Genomic DNA, 12713 nt, shown 5'->3' with positions numbered 1-12713 from the left:
TTAGTAGAGACGGGGTTTCACCATGTTGACCAGGATGGTCTCGATCTCTTGACCTCGTGATACACCCGCCTCGGCCTCCCAAAGTGCTGGGATTACAGGCTTGAGCCACCGCGCCCGGCTGCCCATACATTTTCAAGAACATTTCTTTTCTTCCTTCCTTCCTTCCTTCCAAGACAGGGTCCTGCTCTGTCACCCAGGCTGAGGTGCAGTGGGGTAACCATAGCTCATTCCAGTCTCAATTTCCCGGGCTCAAGCAATCCTCCCACCTCAGCCTCCCAAGTAGCTAGGAATACAGGCATGCACCACAACGTCCAGCTATTTTTTTTTTTTTTTTTTTTTTAGTAGAAATGGGGTTTCACCATGTTGCCCAGACTGATCATGAACCCCTGGCTTCAAGCTAGCCTGCCTCTCACCTCAGCTTCCCAAAGTGTTGGGATTAGCATGAGCCACGCGGCACCTGGCCAAGAACATTTAAAACTTTAAAAGTGAAAATTGCCGTAATAAGGAGTCATCTAAATCCTTCATCAGCACTGTTTTCTGATTTCACAGAAAACTTTACAGCAAATGTGTTACATTCATTCTTGATGTTTTAAGAAATTAAAGGAATTAGACAAGGTAAAAACAAAAACAAATCCATCTTTTTTAAGATGGTAAGTACTATGATTTTAATCTGTAATCTTAAATTTTTGAACAAGATCTTTTTTTTCTTAGTGGCTTCTTTTTAAATGGTCCTTCAGGTGGAACACAATTGTATTCTTTTTCTGGTATACAAGTAACGAAGCTGAAATAAAACTGTGAGTTCTCTTCTACACCTAAATTGTGATAGCTCAATGTTCATTCTCACCCTGCTCCTTATCTGACTTTTAAACTCTTGAAATCTAATCCCCTAATTTTTACCGGAAAGGTAGTTCCTTTTTATGATGGACTGTGGTTTCTGCCTTTAAGAAAGCAATTTAGAATCCTGGGGATTCTCCTGGAATCTGGAAGAAGTCACTGAAATGGTAAAGCAGGCAGGAGGCTGGGTTGGAAAAAAAATGCCTTCTGCATAAATCTAGTTAGTCTGAGTCGTTTTTGACAACTTCCGGGACCAGACTTCAGGCAGTGCTGGAAATTGTTCTCTTTACCATATCTTTTTTTTTTTTTTTTAATGTACATATTTACATACATACACATATGGTGAGGGAGAGAACGTGGTGACGTGAGACTCTCCTTGGAGAGTAGGAGGTAATAAAGAAATAAAACAGGTGTCTGAGGAGAGGTTCTACTAGGGGAGAATAGAGAGTAACCATCGTTCAGACAGGCAGGAGTTCCCTGCAGGTAGCAGCCTGGGAAAGTGAACTCGCGCACCCTCTTAGGGGACGGGCTCTTTTGCTTTCTATTTCTTCTCCTGCAGCCAGGGTGCACCCGTATTTGAAACAGACCGAATTTCCTCCTCCATGTGGGATCAGGTTGACTTTTCGAGACTAGTGGATATTTCTTTTTAATGACTCCAGTGCCTTTTTGTTATTGCTGTTGTTAAGGCTGAGGGAGAAGAGATCGGTCTAAATTCCGGCTGGGTAGGTAGGGGATTCTCGGCGATGAGAAAGCCGGGACTTTGAAGCAGGAGGAAAAAGCAGCAGCCCCCCATCCCCACTTCTCCTGTCCCCGCTACTCTCCACCCGTGACCTCCCGTGGAGACCCCAGGCGGCAGCATCAATATATGAGCGGCCCTTCCTCAGCGCTCTGCCAGCTCTGGCCGACTGGGCTCGCCAAGCATCGCCCGCGCGGCGCGGAAGCCGACGCCCGGCCCTGCACGGGGCTTTGGAAGGACCCTCTGCGCTCGCCCCCTCCCGGGGGTGGCTGGGCTTCCGAGCTTAGGCTCGGTGCCCACCATGCTCGCGCTGCTCTGCGCGCTGCCCTGGCTCCTGCAGGCGGCGGCGCCCGGGCACCCGGCGAAATCCCCCAGGCAGCTCCCAGCACCTCGCCGCGACCCCCGGGACCCTGCCAGGGGCGCTGATTTTGACCATGTCTACACCGGGGTAGTGAGCCTCAGCACCGAGAACATCTTCTCCTTCAACTACACCAGCCAGCCTGGCCAGGTAAGACACTCGCTCCCCTCGTTCGACTCCTAGAACTTGCCAGACCTCAGAGCCACGTCGCTGCTTTGGAGTTCCCCGGGAATTGACCTTGGGAGACCTCGTGGACCAGGGGGCGTTCGTTCCCTTTCTCCTCCGAAGCAATCACTGCCCTGCCCGCGCTGCCGCAACACGCCTTGGGGGCAACTCTGCTTCGCTTCGCGCCTCCCTGGCCTGGTCACGGGCATTTCTGGGCTTTGCACAGCTGCCAGTTCCCCGCGCCGTCTGCGGGTCCTGGCTCCCTGCCGGGCCTTTCTCCAGGAAAAATCCTGATTTCTAGGGCTGCGGGCTGCGGTGCGGAGCGCGCAGAAGGACCGCACCTCGGTTCCCAGTCCCCTGCAGGGAAGAACCCTCATTTCAAGTGGATGATTCAGCCAGACCCTTCTACTTCATAGCGCATGGGGAGGGAGAGATGTTCAGAATCTAAAATGGAAATTGTGTGAGAATGGACGGAAGCCGCAGAACCTCTGTGTATTCAATAGTCACTTCCTGCGTTTCTGTACCATTGCCACACGTATGTGTTTCAGAGACGCCAGAAGACCCGGGCAAAGACGTGAGAACTGCAGACATGGGCTGATCCATCCAGGTTTTGATTTTAAATACGGATGGATAATTGTGTGAAAGTTCTAGACCTATTTTTGAAAAGAGTTGAGGGAAGATTGGGGGTGGGGAGAATGTTCCAGAGACTATCCCTTTGACATATATACCCAGATTATATAATGTAAGAAAATGCATTTAGTTCATTTCTTTCCTCTAATGTGGTACCTCTGGAGCACAGGCCGGGGGTGGGGATGGGGAGAAAAAGAGAGGACTCCCCAGTGTACCAACCTCTGGATCTTCTTCTCATATAAATGTGTTTATGTATCCTTTACCTATACCAGCATCCTCTACCCGCTAAAAAAATTCCAGAACCAGATGGTTAGGATACCACGATATGCCTCCCTCTTTGATTCTCACTCCAGATCAGAACTAGAAAACGTTTCACATAGTGAGGGTGGTTTGTATTGGGCAGGGGGAACCAACGTGCCCAACACTGCTCCCAGACATCTTCCAGCTCCGCGTAGCCAGGAAGTGTCCTGAATGCCCCATCTCCAGTCTGGCACCAAATCCTATGGCACTGTCACCATGGCAGCACAGCCCTCACCCTGCTCTGTCCTCCAGTAACCTTCAGGTTAGGTGTTCCGTAGTGAGCAGAGTGGCTATGTGCAGAGCCATTCCACGGTAGACAAGTGAGAGCCTGCAGTTTTTGTCTCCCAAACCCCACATACCCAACCTCTTTCTACCTAGCGTGGGAGTACCCATCGGTTGGCTGACATATTGCACAGGAGGTGTGTTCCTAGTCCTGTGATTGGCTGGGAGCAGAAAAAAGTCTGAAAACTCCGTAATCTCTGGAGTAAGTCTCAGCTTCCCCCAAATCATTGGTAAGAAAACTCAGATTACGTGGCTGACTAAATCCTGACATCAAGTTTTGGAATTTCTTGCAGTTCTGCTTAGAGACAGACTATCTGCTTTTGAATTGTTGCTTTTACATTTTCCCCTTAGTATTTTGTGATGTTTGCGCTTGAGATCACCTGCTTGACTTCCCTAGCAAACCTTCCCTAGCAAACATTGAGATATTGAGGGCAGGGGCAAAGTCATGTTCATCTCTGCACTCCAGTACCTAGCACAGTGAATGGCACATAAGAGGTTTATAAGCCAGGCATGGTGGCTCACACCTGTAATCTCAGCACTCTGGAGGCCAAGGTGGGAGTATTGCTTGAGACCAGGAGTTCAAGACCAGACTGGTCAACATAATGAGACCCTCTCTCTAAAAAAAAAAAAAAAAAAAAAAAAAAATTTAATTAGCTGGGTGTGATGGCACAGGTGCCTCTAGTCCCAGCTACTTAGGAGGCCGAGGCAGGAGGATCACTTGAGCCCAAGAGTTTGAGGCTGCAGTGAGCTGAGAGCTTGTCACTGCATTCCCACCTGGGACAGAGTGATATGCTGTCTTTTAAAAAACAAATTTCTTTTTAAAGAGGCTTATAAACATTTTTTCCAAAAATGAACAAATAAGTGAAGAAAGGGTTAAAATATCTTTAAGCTAAAGCTAAATAAAATGAAATGTATACTGTTTTCAATTTAATAGTCTGAAAAATATGAGATCACTTCAGATAAAAACAAATTTCTTGCTGGGCACAGTGGCTCATGCCTGTAATCCCAGCCCTTTGGGAGGCTGAGGTGAAGAGATCGAGACCATCCTGGCCAATCTGGTAAAACCCCATCTCTACTAAAAATACAAAAATTAGCTGGGTGTGGTGGCTGTAGTCCCAGCTACTCAGGAGTCTGAAGCCGAAGAATCACTTGAACCTGGGAGGCAGAGGTTGCAGTGAGCCGAGATCGCACCACTGCACTCCATCCTGGTGACAGAGCAAGACTCAGTCTCAAAAAAAAATTTTTTTCTTTCATAAAACAAATGTGGTTTTTATAAAAACACATTTTAAAAATTGTTCTATTATGATGTGCTATTTTGTCTGTGTGTGTGAACATGTCCTTTATTTTATAAGTTTTTAAAATATCTTTGAATGACATAAAAAGTTGACAACCCAAGCAGTCCCTGGAATTGTTATTAAAATATTACCAATCTGAGAAATACAAAGCTGGGAACCATGGGAACAGGAGATAAAAAGAATTTCAATTATTTGAAATAAAAAGAACACACCTCCTGTGCAATTTCAATTATTTAATGCCAGTATGCACAATATAAACCAGACGTCCTCAAATCTTACAGTTTTCTGGGACCAATCTTTAATATGCAAATGTGGTAGTAGGAAATTACCCTCCCCTTCTCACCAGCCAGTATTTCTGTTGTTTTCTCCAGAGAAGACATTCTCTTGATCTGTCTGGCCAAACCATTACTCTCGGTTCCTACTGATGGCCTGCTCTCTTCTTGGTTCTTTTTGTCCTACCAGCTGCCCCTTCTTGTAGGAACCCAAAGCTGTTGGATGTAGCAGATTTTTACTAAAAGTTTGGAATAATATAGAGGAATTACATCGTAGCACAAGATAGGTGATAGATTAAACAGAAACCCAGGTCATGCTGTTTCTACAATTTGCCACCACGGGGATTTCAAGATAGTGATGCTCTCTTTCAGGCGCTGGTTTGTTGCTATCTTCTTGGTCATCCCCTCACACCCCCTCAAATGCTGACCCCCACCCCCTAAACTTTTGATACTCTCCCATGTTGTGCAATTTTTGCCCATTGCTCATCCCCCACTCACTAAGGGACTCTGCTAAATGGACATGTATGATCCCGGATCTATGAGCTTTAGAACAGAAGCTTAGACATGACTGCTTTTCCTTTAATCTGCACCGTCTTGATAAGGTAAGTCTTTCTACCCTGCAGGGTCATTGCCCACCTCCCATCTTCAGCGCAACAGATAATTTGGTTTAGGAGAAAAAATGTCTAGTTTTTGAGCTTTAATCTTTGTTTTTCTTTTTCTTCAAGCCACTGTTGCCTGCCATTATTTTTCCTGTGCCTGGGAGGAAAGTCTGTTCGAAGTTTAGGCTTAAATACAGGAAGCTGTTGTGGGAGCCATGGCTCCTAATCTTTCCTTTCAGCCACTGTATCTCTTGTACCAAACTGTCCCAGAGAACTTTTAGCCAAGCTTGTGTCATACTAGTTAGCTGAACTCAGCACCAGGAAAAGTCTCATATGCCTTCCAGGCATAGGGTAATGTAAATATGAAGTTGCCTTTAAAAAAGTCACTGTGAGAATGGAGTGATTGCTTTAAATAAGAATGATGAAAATAACAATCGGAGGTGCAGGTTAGGCAAGATCCTGAATTCATTTCATTTCTCTGGAGGGAAGTGTCTGGAGACTCTCTTTAAGAAGAGAAGAGCTGTACTGTGCAAACAGGGTATTCCGTAACCACAGGGCTCAGCCAGACTAGAAGGAAATTACCTTGTTGGGAAAGTCGCCAGGGATATGTTTGACTGGGACAGAGGGCACAAATGCAGGTTTACTGGGAAATGAGAATACCCTTGTAAAGACAGGGGGCAGCAACAATCAGATGTTTCTATTTGAGCTAGATGGTGATAAGAAACACTTAAATAAAATCTAACCACTGTGCGACAAGCTGGTTTCTCTGAGGTTTCCCCGGAAGAATTTACTTTGCCATAGATTTTTAAATTTGAAATATTTCCCTGGAAATATTTCTTTTATTTCATTTATTAACTGAGGTGTTTATCTTTTAATGACATATACTATACTTTTCCATGCCCAATGAACAACCGTCAGCTTTGTTAATATAAACCAGTAATTGTATACCTAGAACCAGTTAAACCAGTCTCTTGGATCCAGATTCAAAAAGCCTACCCAGTCCTTACGAACAATGAAATGCCCATGTGAACACTCCAGTGGTAACTTCTAGCTACATGCATTATTAGTTACATGGAAGAATGTAAAACTTTGATATGATGGCCTGAGTTCTCCCTGTCTCGTATAGGAATGCTTATTCTTTATGTACTGAGACCAAGAAGCCTCCTCTGCTGTCCTCCCACGTCCTTTTGCTGAACTGCACTACTGCTTGTTAGAGGAACACCTCATTAGCACATTTTCTGAATGATTGGATTGTCTCAGTCCATCTAGGTTGATATAACAGACCATCATCGTCAAATCCCATGTCTGGTGAGGGCCTGCTTCCTGGCTTATAGACAAATTCCTTCTTGCTGTGTCCTCACATGGCCAAGACAGCAAAAAAGAAGAAAAGCATAGTCTTTCATGTGTCTTCTGCTTTTTTTTTTTTTTTTTTTTCTGAGACTGATCCTCGCTCTGTCACACAGGCTGGAGTGCAGTAGCACAATCTCAGGTCACTGCAACCCTTGCCTCCCAGGTTCAAGGAATTCTAGTGCCTCAGCCTCTGGAGTAGCTGGGATTACAGGCATGTGCTACCACGGCTGGCTTATTTTTAAATTTTTAGTGGAGACAGGGTTTCTCCATGTTGGCCAGGCTGGTCTCAAACTCCTGACCTCAGGTGATCTGCCCACCTCTGCCTCCCAAAGTGCTGGGATTACAGCACCACCATGTCTGACCCAATGAGTTCATTTTGAGAATTCATGAGGCCAATACTGTTACAGAATGTTTTATACCTCCTGAAGCATCCTTACACTTACCCAAAAATTGGAGCCTCCAAAACCCTCCACAGTTTCAACTGCTGTTCTCAGATTGGCCCTGCAATCTTCTCACTGAGTACATTTGGAAGGATTTTAGGGTTCTCTGATTCTTAGAGCCATCAGAGCTCCATGCCTTTCCTCTGCTTCCACCCACACAATTGCCACTGCTATGGAGGTGTTGAAGCTGTTGATAACTTGCCACCCACTCGTGTTTTGGGGTTTTTAGGGATACCTCGTCAACTTGGGATTTTTTTTTTTTAAGATGTTCTCCACAGAATGTCAGTTCTGTATCCCAGTTGTTCTGTTTCCACAGGGGCTATTCAGAAAGATTCAAAAATGTGTGCTTCTACTGACACTATCTTCACGGAATTCTCTATTTGTTGCTTCTTTTTTTTTTTTTTTTTTTTTTTTTTTTTTTTTTTTTTTTTTTTTTTTTTTTTTTTTTTTTTTTTTTTTTGCTTCTTTTCCTGTAACTTTAAATTTTGAAATAACTTCAAACTTACAAGAAAGTGAGAACAGTATAAAGAACACCGATATGCCCTTCTCTCGTTTCCCAGTTATTAACATTTTGTCAAATTTGCTTTATTATTCATTCTCCCTATAAGTAAATTATTTTTTCTGAAACACTTGAGAGTAAGTTGCAGACATGCTGCTCTTTCTTCGTCCCTAAATACTTCAATGTATATTTCTTTTGAATAAGGGCATTTTCTTATATAGCCATTAAACAGTTACCAAATCACAAAATTAACACTTATAAAATGCTACTATTTAATCTATATCGCTTATTCAAATTTCACCAATTTTCCAATAATGTATTTTTAAAGCAAAGGGGTTTTTTTCTCCCTTTTGGTCCAGGATTCAATCCTAGAACACACATTGCATTTAATTATCATGAGTCTTTAGTTTCCTTAATCTTAATCTAGAACATTTCCTTGTTCTTTCTTTGTCTTTCAGGAGTTCAACATTTTTGAAGAGTATAGCCAGTTTTGTAGAATGTTTCACAATTCAGATTTGTCTGATGTTTCCTCATTATTAGATCCAGGCTATACATTTTTGACAGAACACACAGAACTGACATTGCATCCTTAGTGCATCATATCAGAGGCACATGATATTGTGTTTTCCTATTACTAGTGTGGTTAACCCTGGTTACTTAAGATGGTTTCTTCCAGATTTCTCCACTATTGAGTTACTATTTTCCTTTTATAATTAAAAAGTGATTTTTGTGGGCTGGGTGCAGTGGCTCATGCCTATAATCCCAGCACTTTGGGAAGCCGAGGTAGGTGGATCACCTGAAGTCAGGAGTTCAAGACTAGCCTGACCTACATGGCAAAACTCCATCTCTACTAAAAATACAAAAATTAGCCAAGCATGGTGGTAGGCACCTGTAAGCCCAGCTACTAGGGAGGCTGAGGCAGGAGAATTGCTTGAACCCGGGAGGCGGAGGTTGCAGTGAGCTGAGATTGGGCCATTGCGCTCCATCCTGGACAACATAGTAAGACTCCATCTCTTAAAAAGAAAAAAAAGAGGCCATTTGTGAAGCAATACCTTGACACTATGTAAATAGTCTATGCCTCATCAAACTTTCAACAACTAGTTTTAGCATCCATTGATTATTTTTGCCTGAATTAGATTTTACTATGATGGTTTCCCACTAGTGATCTTCTGATTCATTGTTCCTTCTACATTTATCAGTTAACATTCTACTGTAAGAAAGAGATTTTTCTTTTCTCATTCATTTATTTACTTATTTCTTTTATTTATATCAGTATGGGCACATAGATTCTTATTTGATCTAATTATTGCTTTCATTTACATTAAAATCTTGTTATAAACAACCTACTATTCTAAGTATTTTATATAGTGGGTATAGATAAGAAGCTCTCTCACTCTAACACAGAAAGCAGGTTTCTTCTCTCCTGTCCCCATCACTAGTAAAATTATATTTCAGTGACTTTCAGGGAACCACAAGGAAAGATGACATGATTGGTTGTCATCCGTCATCTTTTGGGTTTCATCATCCAGAGTATCTTTTGGGCCAACTGCAAATCTGTCCTAGACCATTTAATACGTTTACTAATTATCAGTTTTGAATTTAGAATTAAAGAGATAAGTACATAATTTTTTTTCATGAAAAACTGAAAGCCTGAATAGTGAAACAAATTGTGTCAGTGATACCTAAGGCAGACTCCTGAGTACCTCATTTTAGGTCCACAGTTTTACTCAAGTCATGGACTGTTGAGTTCTCAAGATATTTTCTATAGTATAAGTTTTCGTTAGTGGTTTCTGAAATATGATAAACTTTGCATTATTTCTGGGGAATAAGATTGCAGAAGATTTTAATGCTCTTTTCTGAACTTTTATGAATTTTTCCAATATTTCACAGTAAACACATTTTAGTTTTACCTAGGCAAGGAAAACAAACAACTAAGAGGCAGAGCAATACTGGGGATGAGCATGGGATAGGGTACCAGGGGACATGTGTTTTTATCCCCTTCACTACCTGGAGACCTTCATCAAATCCTGTTCTCCCACTTACATTTGTTTTCCCTACTGATAAGATAAGAGGATTGTGTTTTTAACCTTTCTTGAAGCATTAAGAGTCATTGTTCTTTTTCCACAATGTGTCAGATTGTAATTCTTTTTCTTAACTATAGACAAGTAGAATAAGCTTCTTGCCGAAAAGAACATTTCTAACTCTTTGTCTCATAAAAGGAAGCAAATGAAAATTTTACTGTTTCTTTAAGACTATTTTTTTTCTTCCTTTTTAGAAATTTCCCGTAGAGTTCTTCACTTCTTAGAAGTGATTTTATTTTGGTTTGTTTTGTTTCCATCCATCCTGCCACATGTGCTGAACTTATATTCCAGTTCCCTTTTTTCCCTTGCTGGCATTCCTGCTGAGTACCATGTCAATAAGATTGCTATCATGTTGAGTTTGGCTTTTTGGTTGTCATTTTGTTTTACTTTTTTACTGCTGTGATGGTCCCTTCTGAGATATTTTAAGCATCTGATACAATGTATAGAGATTTTCAGCCTTTCTTCCTTTCTTGCTTTTGGTTTCAGCTTGTTACTTGAAGTATCTTCCATGTCATTTCTTTCTCTCTGTGGACTTGAATCTAAAAGACCAAGATACTTGGTCTTGAAGATACTTGTGATACCTTGAAACTTCTTTGTTACTGGAAGATGCCAGCATTTCTTTCTTCTTTTCAAATAGAAATAATCACACAGTTTTAATGTTATCACATGTTGCCATGCAGTTCCCCAGAGTATGATAACCATCTCTTCCTACATTGTCTAACTTTGGAGCTAACAGAAATTTCATGTCAACACACCAGCTCATTACATGTGCATTAATGATTCAAAAGCACATGTAATGAGCTATTTGAAATGAGGCCTCACTATCTTTTGTGCTTATTTGAAAAGGAAAATATGAAACATATCATGGATCTGCCAGTTGATATAATTAGTCTTTTCTATTTCACACATACATAAAAACCAAAGGAAAAAACCCAACATTTATAATCATTCCTTTTTTTCTTTTCTTGGATATTTTGAAAGTGAAAACTTTGTAGTTTTCTTAATACATTAGTTGGCTATGCTAGCAAACAAACAAAAACACCTGAAAATTTGTCTTTTGCTTAAAAACTGAAGTCAGCAATAAGAACAACATTGTATTCTATTAAGTCCTCAAAGATCCTTTGGCTTTCATATATAATAAGTTTCTAAAAATATGTGTAAAAATAGTTTATGTAGGGAAGCTATTGACTTTCATGTTAAAAGATAGCATTCCACAAAATAGAGAACCCAGAAATAAATCCACATATGTAAAATATGTGCTGGGAAAACTGGATATCCATATGCAGAAGAATGACACTTGACCCCTCTCCCTCACCATATACAAAATCAACTCAAAATAAAATAATGACTTAAATGTAAAACCGAAAACTATGCAACTACTAGAAGAAAACACAGGGAAACATTTCAGGACATTGGTCTCTGCAAAAATTCTATAGAGAAGACCTCAAAAGCATAGGCAACACAAGCAAAAATAAATAGACAAATGGGATTATATCAAACTAAAAAGCTTTGGCACATCAAAGAAAACAACCAAGAGGGTAAAGAGACAACCAGCAGAATGGGAGAAAATATTCACAAACTATTCATCCAACAAAAGATTAATATCCAGAGTGTATAAGGACTCAAACAACTCAACGGCAAAGAACAAATTATCCAATTTAAAAATGGACAAATAAGCTGAATAGACATTTCTCAAAAGAAGACATACAAATGTTCAAGAGATATGTGAAAAAAATGCTCAGCATCACCAATCATCAGGAAAATGCAAATCAGAACCACATCTAAATAGTGTCTTACCCCAGTTAGAATGGCTATTATCAAAAAGACAACAAATGCTGGCAAGCATGAAGAGAAAAGAGAACTCATAACACACTGTTCATGAGAATGTAAATTAGTATGGTCATTAAGTATTGAGGTTTCTCAAAAACTAAAAATAGAACTACCATATGATCCAGCAATCTCACTACTGACTAATATATCCAAAGGAAAGGAAATCAGTTTGTCAAAAAGATATTTGCACACCCATGCTTGTTGCAGCACTATTCACAATAGCTGAACTATTTAGAATCAACTTAAGTGTCCATCAACAGATGAATGAATGAAGAAAATGTGAAATACATAATAGAATACTACATGTACAATGGAATAATATTTAGATATTTTAAAAAAGAATGAAATCCTGTCATCTGCAGCAACATGGATAAACTTGAAGGACATTATGTTAAGTGAAATTAGTCAGGCACAGAAAAACAAACACCACATGTTCTTATTCATATGTGGAGGCTAAAAAGAATTAGTCTCATAGAAGTACAGAGTAGAATAATGGTTGCTAGTGGCCGAAATGGGTAGGTGGGAGAGAGAGATAGCCAAAGGTTGGTTAAAGGACCCAAAATTATAGCTAGATAGGAGGAATAAGTTCTAGTATTCTATAGCATTGTAGGATGACTATAATTAACAACAGTGAATTATATATTTTCAAACAGCTGGAAAAGCTTATTTTGAATGTTTCCAACACAAAGATATGATAAATGTTTGAGGTAATGGATATGCTAATTACCCTGATTTGGTCATTACACATTCCATGCATGTATCAAAATATTACACTGTGCCCAGAAATATGTACAATGTGTATATGTCAATTAAAAATAATAAAAGCAAAAAACTTTTTAAAAAAGAGAGTGTTCCTGTAGAGGGAAAATTAAAGCTGAGTGTTATACAGCAAATGTAAGTTATTTATTGAATGTTATTTATAATAAAATTAATTAAAAATTATTGTTGAAATAATTAATAATTCCTTACTTTGAATTTTCATTCCCTCAGTTTTCTTTCTTTCTTTCTTTTTCCTTTTCTTTTTTTTTTTTTTTTTTTTTTT

General features: G+C 40.4%; 1 protein-coding gene across 4 annotated transcripts in view; it reads left to right on the top strand.

The window, feature by feature from the left end:
- The first annotated feature begins 646 nt into the window (after nt 1-646).
- Nucleotides 647-12713, top strand: part of SIDT1 (SID1 transmembrane family member 1) — an 86795-nt gene continuing 74728 nt past the window's right edge. For 3 of the 4 annotated variants that reach the window (XM_037745440.1, XM_017547750.2, XM_017547749.2), the window contains exon 1: nt 647-2078. In XM_037745440.1, the coding sequence (XP_037601368.1) occupies nt 1872-2078 (207 nt within the window). In that variant the 5' untranslated portion in view covers nt 647-1871. The remainder of the gene's footprint in view (nt 2079-12713) is intronic. The other variant, XM_037745441.1, reaches the window with a different exon arrangement.

The sequence above is a fragment of the Cebus imitator genome, unplaced genomic scaffold (assembly GCF_001604975.1).
Source record: "Cebus imitator isolate Cc_AM_T3 unplaced genomic scaffold, Cebus_imitator-1.0 Scaffold201, whole genome shotgun sequence".
Classification (NCBI taxonomy): Eukaryota; Metazoa; Chordata; class Mammalia; order Primates; family Cebidae; genus Cebus; species Cebus imitator.
The sequence above is the reverse complement of the archived record's forward strand: the minus strand, read 5'-3'. Positions and strand labels throughout refer to the sequence as shown.